Source organism: Alosa alosa, chromosome 1 (genome assembly GCF_017589495.1).
Source record: "Alosa alosa isolate M-15738 ecotype Scorff River chromosome 1, AALO_Geno_1.1, whole genome shotgun sequence".
NCBI lineage: Eukaryota > Metazoa > Chordata > Actinopteri > Clupeiformes > Clupeidae > Alosa > Alosa alosa.
Genome location: NC_063189.1, coordinates 15680952 through 15690330, shown reverse-complemented (window position 1 = coordinate 15690330; position 9379 = coordinate 15680952). Strand labels below are relative to the sequence as shown.

Sequence of the window (9379 nt, the reverse complement as noted above, 5' to 3'; positions counted from 1 at the left end):
ATAGAAAAGAGAGAAAACACGTGAGGAAAAAGATGGAGAGAAAGCTGAATGGACGGTGTAGTCTCAGTGACCGCAAAGAGACTGCACCATATCACCATACCACCACAGAAGTGTGTTTTGCATTTATAGCATGCATAGGAAACAGAACGCTTTGTCCAGATCCTTTTAGTGACTTCACTTTAGACATACACTGTCCACGTATGTTCCAGTTATTGGGCAGTGTACTCCTTATGAGTGCATGTCAGAAGAGAGGGCCATCTTCAGCTGTGATGATTATTGGCCAGTGTACTCCTTATGAATGCATGTCAATAGAGAGGGTCATCTTCAGCTGTGATGGTCCTGTCTGCAGTCAGTCAGTGGAGCCAGTGGAGTCTCCGCTGCCTGACCTAATGACTCATTCATGAAGAGCACAGAAAGCCCTGGCCAGTCCAAAGCTTGCCCGTGTGATAAGTATAAGTATATATACTCTTTTGATCCAGTGAGGGAAATTTGGTCTCTGCATTTATTCCAATCCGTGAATTAGTGAAACACACTCAGCACACAGTGAGGTGAAGCACATACTAATCACGGCCCAGTGAGCTGCCTGCAACAGCAGCAACAGTGCTCGGGGAGCAGTGAGGGGTTAGGTGCCTTGCTCGAGGGCACTTCAGCCGTGCCTACTGGTCGAGGTTCGAACCGGCAACCCTCCGGTTACAAGTCCGAAGCGCTAACCAGTAGGCCACGGCTGCCCCTGATGTGTCCGCTGCAGGGGCCCAGTCTGTTCCCCTTCTCCTCCTCCGTGTGCACGGTACTGTAAACGTTGGAGTAACTAACGTATGGCAGCCTACTCTGAAATATATCAGAATGTATTTAAGACTACGTGCTTGATTTGTGTCGTTAAGAAATTGTATGGAATCAGAAAAACTCATGGACGGGGGAGTCCTGGGGGAAATTGCCTGGTTTTCTCAGTGGGATCTCATAAAGCCACATGAAGTTCTGAGCAGAGGCTACTATTTCAGTGAACCATATGCTCAAGCCTTGAGCAATTTCATCAGATTGGGACCAAAGCATTCAACTGGAACAACCCAGAGAATAATACTGCACTAAGAAGCTCTGGCAGTAACTACACACTGCGAACAATAGCTGAAAAACAGTACTCCGCTAACTTTGTCGGAGAACTTTTTTTCCCTTTTTATTCGCCTTTAAAAGCACCCTACTAGGGCACAGTTGGCGGTTGATCAAACTCATCTGTTGCTAAGGAAACTCGGCAGTTGAAACCGTGGGAGACATAGAAATGTGAATAAACGGAAAAGAGCTGAAATGAAACAAAAAAAACATGCTATTTTAGAAATGTTTAAGATGGAAAAGTTTTAGTCTACAGCCTCCAGGCTATTTCCTTTATAATGTTGATAGCTGTGAATGAAAAGACCAGTGATGGGATGACCCAGGAATGATGGCACATTGACCAGGACATGAGCTTCCTCATCACAGAGGGCACTGTGGTTGACCACTAAGCAAAGCCCGTGCTGATGAGCAGCTGTGCGGAAAACATGCCTTAAAAGGATGTGAAACAGTTGACTGTACCATCATCTTCCTGCATCACTGCAACCTGTACAGTAGATTCAGGTATGATCATCTAATGCAGGGATGTCAAACTCAGGCCCGCGGGCTGCTTATTTGTGGCCCGCAAGGTCATTATTCAATCTGTATTAGAAGTGGCCCGCCGCGTAGTTTATACAGCGCATCCATATCTGAGCTGGCCCGACAGTATTCTCTTCAGCGCATCCGTGTTAGAGCTGGCCCAGCACGCTATTCTATTCAGCGCATGAGCGCAGCCCATCAAGTTGCTACATAGTGTACAGTGTATCATACACCGATAACATTTGAAATCCCAAAATGCGTTGCATCGCTAATGCCGCCTTTTCTGCGCACCAACCAGCATCCAAATGGAACTGATTGAGCTCCAGTGCAGCGATGCGCTGAAGTCAAAATATGACACTGTGGGTGCCGCAGAATTCCCACGTTTCCTCCCCCAGACAATGCCGTGACTCCGTCAGCAAGCTGCTCAGACGCTGTCAATGTTCGGAAGCACGTATCTATGCGAACAACTTTTTTCTCTGATGAAGGCAAATAAAACGCCTCTCAGGAGTCGGCTATCAGACTGGCACCTCCACGCAATTCTGAGGATTTCCTCTGCCCAGAGCTTGATTCCAGACATTGACAAGCTGGCATCTCAGAAGAGTAGCCCATGAACTGTTGGAAGTAGCCCATGAACTGTTAATGAACTGTTAATAGTTACAATTACAATTTTTATAGTTGTTAAATGTTATTTACAATTTTTATAGTTCACCTGCAAAAATAGGCCAATATATTTTTTCTATTCAGATATTCAATATATTTGTTCTATTAGGCTATATTCAGAAATGCCGGCATTCTATTTTTTCTTGTGTGTATACAGTTTTAATTCAATAAAAACATCGGTTATTCAATAAATGTTGAGCTTGGCCCACGACATACTCCCAGTTCTTAATTTTGGCCCCCTATGAATTTGAGTTTGACACCCCTGATCTAATGCCTGTAACTGAATTAGTCAAGGAGTTTATTTGGAGCTTCCCATGCTTGTTTTGGGCCTAAATCTGTAAGTTCGGGAGATTTTTCTTTATGTAAGCGTTTTTCTCATATTCGGCCTCTGTAAGAAACTCGGGCCAAGTCCTTCTCCCTGCTCTAATAAAGCCTCACACCGAAAGTATGGCTTCCCCAGCCACCACTATGGGACTCTGTGCACACACACACACAATTAACTCCTACGCCTCACCACCCTAGCGGCTCCTTAATTATCGCCATATCGATCGACAGCGGGCATTGTGTCGTGGCGCTGGAGCAGAGTGGGCCGCCTTCGCTCAGCCACACGCTCCGCCACACGCGCCGCTTTTAATCGTTCTTGGCTTCCCCCGCTCACAGTCCAGGCAATCACTGGGGTCTGACTACAGTGAGCCTGCATGCATGTGTGTGTGTGTTTTGTGTATGAAGATGACAGATGAAGATGAGCTCCTCTACCTGTTTGCATGTTCCCAATGCTTAGGAGTGTTTGCATATGTGTGACATTTTCAACTCCCAAACCATGCACACACACACACACACACACACACACACACACACACAAAAACAAAACATACACTGTTCACCCCTTCTCGACACCTTTCATGGCACAAGGAGTGCTCTCAGTTTTAACAAGGCTTTTTCTGGATGACTAATTTGGAAATTAGCCAGTGACGGCAGTGGTGTAATTGGACGCGCCCTTGCTCAGGAGAGGTTAAACAGCTCTGATTAACGCCAGATTAGCTTCTCATTTTGGCCAACAGCTGCCACTGTTTTCATTTCACTTTCACATGTATGCATACCTGTGTGTGTGTGTGTGTGTGTGTGTGTGTGTGTGTGTGTGTGTGTGTGTGTGTGTGTGTGTGTGTGTGTGTGTGTGTGTGTGTGTGTGTGTGTGCGTGCGTGTGTGCATGCGTTACTACCCCAGCTAACAGTTCAGGGCCACAGGGAAATGTGAACAGAGATTTAAGATTTTGGATTATCTTTTACAGAGAGTGTGCATTTGTTTACAACACAACCAGACACATACACATACACACACACACAGGCATACACCAGAGGCCTGTACTACGAAGGGAGCTTAACCTACCCAGATGTAATCCAGGGTTACTTTGTTAAACCAGGGTTGACAAAACCTGGTTATCTTAAGTGGTGTTAATCGGTACTACGACGCTGATTATGAAGTTGATTTGTTGAGCCAGGGTTAACCTCATTGGAGTTTCACATAAAAGGGGCGGGTTGCAGCGAAGTCACCACTTTCAATGATGACGCGATCACCTTATTTTACGGATGAGGAAGGCACAATTATTATGACAAGTTATGAGGCATTAAAACCCACTCTACGACAAAAATCAAATACGTCGGCAGTGAACAAAGCAAGGCTGTTGGCAACGTATTGCAGATAAGCCTAAATGCCTAAAAGTAAAGTTTTATTCCCACATGTTCTTCAAATACGTTACGGAGGATTAGTAGCTTGCAGAATGTCTGAAATGAGTTGAAATAATTAAATAGCCTATTTTGAGTTCATAGAAAGGCCTACAGATGCAACCCAATTCAGAAGTGGGCATATAGATTACAGTAATAAGGATAATTGAATGTTTAAATAGTCCCCATTGACTGATTTAGTGTATGCCTAATCCTGTGAACATTTCAGATGCAACACCAAACGCACATGGCAGCAGGTGAAAATGAAACACAAAAACATTATTCAGAATAGTAGGTTTATATAGTTATAGCTTGCATTAATATTTCTTAATTATGAAAACATGTAGGCCTAGCTTATAGCCTTCACTTGGCCTCTGTTTTAGGCTACAGCTAACAAGAAAAAGGTGTTTTTGAACACTACTGTAGGAGGAAAGGCACCAGAGTGTTTTACAGAAGAGTTGGCCATCGTAAATAATAGTGGAAGGCCCGATTATGGAGGGTTGAGGGGAGGCATTGGTGGTTCTGGTGCTGTGGAAATGTGTAGCCTTTATGTGCAGGGTACAGTAATATGACATTCAATTCAACAAGTTTGTTAAAATTGTGATTTTAATTTATTAGGCCTACTGTAGGCTATGTCCGATTTATTTTAGGCTATTCTTGCTCAGATGTTCAGCATACTGTAGGCCTATGTCCGATTTATTTTTGGGACATACAGTATTCTTGCATCACCGATGGAATACATGAATGTCCACGTAGGGCTCACGGGCATTGCTATGAGGCGTCTTCCTAGATCATCTGACAAAGATAGCGAATTCCCTCGGCTGACAATATATATCTTCAAAGAGAATATCTATTCTCTGGCGGTCTCTAAAACCCCTCGCCCTGCGAAAAGAGTCCCTCACGATTTAGCTCCAATGTCGTATGGATCATCCGAATGCGCCCGAATGTCTTGGGAGAAATTGTTAGTGGAGGTGGTACTTATAAAGGGTGTGGTTAACGGAAACCTCGGGTTAACCAAGATCATAACCTGGGTGAACAGGTTTGAAATCCAGCGTAAATTGCCATGGCAGCATACACCGGTTAAAACCTATCCACCTTTTCGTGATGCGGGTTAATCGGAAGTTCGCCCTGCGTGATCAAGTTACTCTCGAAGTTACCCAGATAAGCCAGTAACCCCGCTTCGTAGTACAGGCCCCAGGCCGAATCCTCTGCCATAATTGAATTTTGATGGAGCTCTCTGTTGTCCCCTGGGGATATTGATGTCAGACTTGATTGTGAGGGAATCTTTGCGAAGTGAAACAGCCAGGGCTTAAATTCTGTTAAAAGGGTATCTGATTTGTGGAGAAGAAGAAGAAGAGTGGAAGGAAAACAAGCCGGAGCCGCTGACTCCACACTCCTGTGCCGTGTTTGTCTGTTTGAGAGCTTTATGTCCTGATTACTATTTCTCTCATTAGTCAGGACTTCATTTAAAACGTCTGCACCGGGATTATAAAAAAAAAAAAGGATAATGAATCAAAACATGCCCAGATCAAAGTTCACAGCATACGGTTAATCCTCTAATGGAAAAACCCATTGTGTTGCGTACTAATCATCATCATCGCCGACTTTTATTTGTTCACTTGTCCTTTATTTATGTGTTTATTTCTTTCCTAGAGCAGTTGCCATTGTGATCTCTACACCAGTATCCTGTGAGTCATTAATGGAAGAGATGCTAATTAATGTGTGTGTGTGTGTGTCTGTGTTTCATAGTCATCTGCCTGGTGGGCCTTGGTCTGGTGGTTTTCTTCTTCAGTTTCCTGCTCTCCATCTTCAGGTCAAAGTACCACGGCTATCCTTACAGGTAAGACACTGGGGAGGGAAGTGAAGACAGGGTCTCTGAGCTCTCTGGGTCTCTGGCTTACAACCAGCCTCAGCAGCTGATCTACAATAGCCAGCCCTCACTTATGCCCTCCCAGCACACGTTTGAACTGATCTACTGTACAATAGCCAGCCCTCACTTATGCCCCCCAGCCCTCACATATGCCCCCCCAGCCCTCACTTATACCCCCCCTGCTCTCACTTATGCCCCCTTGTGCCCCCTGCCCTCACTTATGCCCTCACTTATGCCCCCCCTGCCCTCACTTACGCCCCCCTTATGCCCCCTGCCCTCACTTATGCCCCCCCTGCCCTCACTTATGTCCCCTAGCCCTCACTTATGCCCCCCTTATGCCCCCTGCCCTCACTTATGCCCCCCAGCCCTCACTTATGCCCCCCCCCCAACTCGTAACAGGGTGAACAGCAATTCTGCATTCGCTTCGTGGCCCTCTATCAGCTATAACCGCACTATGTAAGTTTGCCAGATCGTGTAGCGGATGTGTAGTTTGATGGAATGAGACATAAGAAACTACAAATTTGACTTGCATCTGATCTCGCAATACATCGTACTTTCATAAAATCATGCAACATATTCTACCTTGTCTGTGGACATCGTTATTTGCAAAGCCGTTGCTGGATAAACATATAGCGTGCGTGCGACAGAGGAAAAGTTATTTGGTGTTGCTTTAACCATAACACTTTTATTACACAGAAAAAAAAACTGTCCATGACAGATTGAAACTAGCATAACTGTAAGTTATACATGTTATTTCCTTTGGTTTTCTACTTCATAAGCCTACTCCACTTCACCTCTAGACAATTCCAGTAGACAACTGGAAGAAAAATGCAAGTCATCATTACTTTACATCCATGACTGAACGCATTTTTAACGGTCCTGAAAACCCCTCAGCCTTGCCATCAGGGATGGGATCCTAACATGGGGACTGATGTGTGTAATCGCTGCTGAAGTGACAGTAACTTCAGTGTGATGAAAAGCACGCGGCTTGATGCGTTTGCCAGAAATGGAATGTAGCACCATGGCACCCTCCATACCCCAGTGAATCCCAACACCCAAATCACTTCACTTGCTGTAGCTGAGGCACGGCATCGCAATCAGCGCATTTATGCCAGGCACGGAGCAGAGCCCAAACAGAGCTTTTAATGACAGGCAGGCTCAGATGGAACAGATCCTTAGTGACTCAGTGAAGTTTTTGGAAGAAAAGCACTGGAAGGCACTGGGGTTGGGAAAGCTCCTCATGGGGAATGCAGTGGGGTGGAGTGGGGTGGGAATGCGGTGGGGTGGGGTGGAGTGGAGTGCAGTGCGGTGGGGTGGGGTGGGGTGGAGTGGGAGTGCGTTGGGGTGGGGTGGGAATGCGGTGGGAATTAGGGTGGGGTTGGGAATGCGGTGGGGTGGGAATGCGGTGGGGGTGGGGTGGGTTGGGGTGCGGTGGGGTGGGGTGCGGTGGGGTGGGGTGGAGTGGGAATGCGTTGGGGTGGGGTGGGAATGCGGTGGGGTGGGGTGGGTTGGGAATGCGGTGGGGTGGGGTGTGGAGTGGGGTGGGTTGGGAGTGCGGTGGGGTGGGGTGGGTGAAGTGCGGTGCGGTGGGGTGGGGTGGAGTGGGAGTGCGTTGGGGTGGGGGGGGGAGTGCGGTGGGGGGTGGGGTGGGGTGGGGTGGGTTGGGGTACGGTGGGGTGGGGTGGGGTGGAGTGGGGTACGTTGGGGTGGGGTGGGTTGGGGTACGGTGGGGTGGGGTGGGGTGGGGTGGGTTGGGAATGCGGTTGGGAGTGCGATTGGGGTGGGGTGGGTTGGGAGATACCCGGTGGGGAGTGCGAGTGGGGTGGGGTGGGCAAGGACATGGTGGACAGCGGGGTTGGAGATTTTCCTGTTTTTTGTTTTTGTTGTTGTTATTTCTTTGGAAGATTCTGCTCAGCACAGCACACGGTGCCGCTGTGGTGCGACTGCTGTTTTGTGTTGGGACTGATGCTGAGCTGAGAGAGAGAGAGAGAGAGAGAGGGAGAGAGGAGTGCAGGGAGAGAGGGAGATGAAGTGGAGGAGAGGAGGAAGGGAGAGAGGGAGATGAGGTGGAGGAGAGGAGGAAGGGAGACAAAGACGGAAGGGAGACTGCAAACAGCCCTTGCGTCTGGGGTGGCTTCCGAGGGATAATGCGCGGAGATGACAGGGTTAGTCTGCCGTCTCATCACGGCATAATCACACACTCATTTGCTCTCCTCTCATCTCCTCTCTCTCACACACACATACACACACATACACACACACACACACACACACACACACACATACACACACATACACACACATACACACACACACACACACACACATACACACACACACACACACACACACACACACACACATACACACACATACACACACATACACACACATACACACACATACACACACATACACACACACACACACACACACACACACACACACACACATACACACACACATACACACACACATATACACACACATACACACACATACACACACATACACACACATACGTTGAAACACTCCAGTGCACTCATCTAATCTTCTTTCATCCTCTTTCTCTACCTCCTTTCTGACACTTCAACACTTCCTTCTGCCTCTGTACATCCCCTTCTATGGTTATTATGTCTTTCATCCTCTCTCTCTCTCTCTCTCTCTCTCTCTCTCTTTTTCAGCTTCCTCATTAAGTAAAGATGTGCCCCCACTCCTCCCTCCGTAGACGGGCGTTGAAGCAGGAGGACCCAGAGCATTGGACCATCCATCAGCTCATGGGCAGAGCACATGATCTCAACACACAATCCAGCCAAGATGCTGTTTCTCCACAAAGGAAAATAAATCTCACTCTGACAACCCAAAGCCCATTACTGTGGTGTGTGTGTGTGTGTGTATGTCTGCTCCTGTGCATGGCAGAATGAGTAGTGTTTAAGTGAAGCTGCTACTGTGTTTACTGTCTAAAACATGTATCATACACACAGACTCCCTCTTTTTACCTTTCAAATGATTTTAAATAGTTTGTGTTTCTAGTAGCTTATGCTGCTAACAGTACACTTTACTTTGTTTTGGTGTGTGTGTGTGTATTTGGACGTATGTCTTTTTTGTGTTTGTAGAGTAGTAAGAGTGTGTGTGAGAGAGAGAGAATGTATTATTTGTTATTGCTATTTTATGAATCCTGTCTTGGGGCTATTGTGCACCCTCAGCAGATTGGTTTCTCTCTTTTTGTCCCTCAATTGCAGTTTTTTTCTCCCACCCCACCCCTCCTTTCCTTTTTCCAATCTCTCTCTCACTCTCTCACTCTCCAATCTCTCTCTATCTTGCTCTCTCTCTCCTCTCTCTCTCCTCACCTTCATCCACAAGCAGCCGTAGAAGGCCATAGGAGAGGTATAAATATGCCAAAGACCAATAAATTGTAAACTGTGTGGGGGGGGGTGTGTGTGTGTGTGTGTGTGTGTGTGTGTGTGTGTGTGTGTGTGTGTGTGTCCCTAAGCAGATGCGTGTAGG

The 9379-nt window shown here is 46.9% G+C and overlaps 1 protein-coding gene across 1 annotated transcript in view; it reads left to right on the top strand.

The window, feature by feature from the left end:
* The window catches only part of tusc3 (tumor suppressor candidate 3), a 64229-nt gene extending 55492 nt beyond the window's left edge, over window positions 1–8737 (top strand). The window contains exons 9-10 of the mRNA XM_048254957.1: window positions 5752–5842; window positions 8557–8737. Of these exons, the coding sequence (XP_048110914.1) occupies window positions 5752–5842; window positions 8557–8572 (107 nt within the window). The 3' untranslated portion in view covers window positions 8573–8737. The remainder of the gene's footprint in view (window positions 1–5751; window positions 5843–8556) is intronic.
* The last annotated feature ends 642 nt before the right edge of the window (window positions 8738–9379 follow it).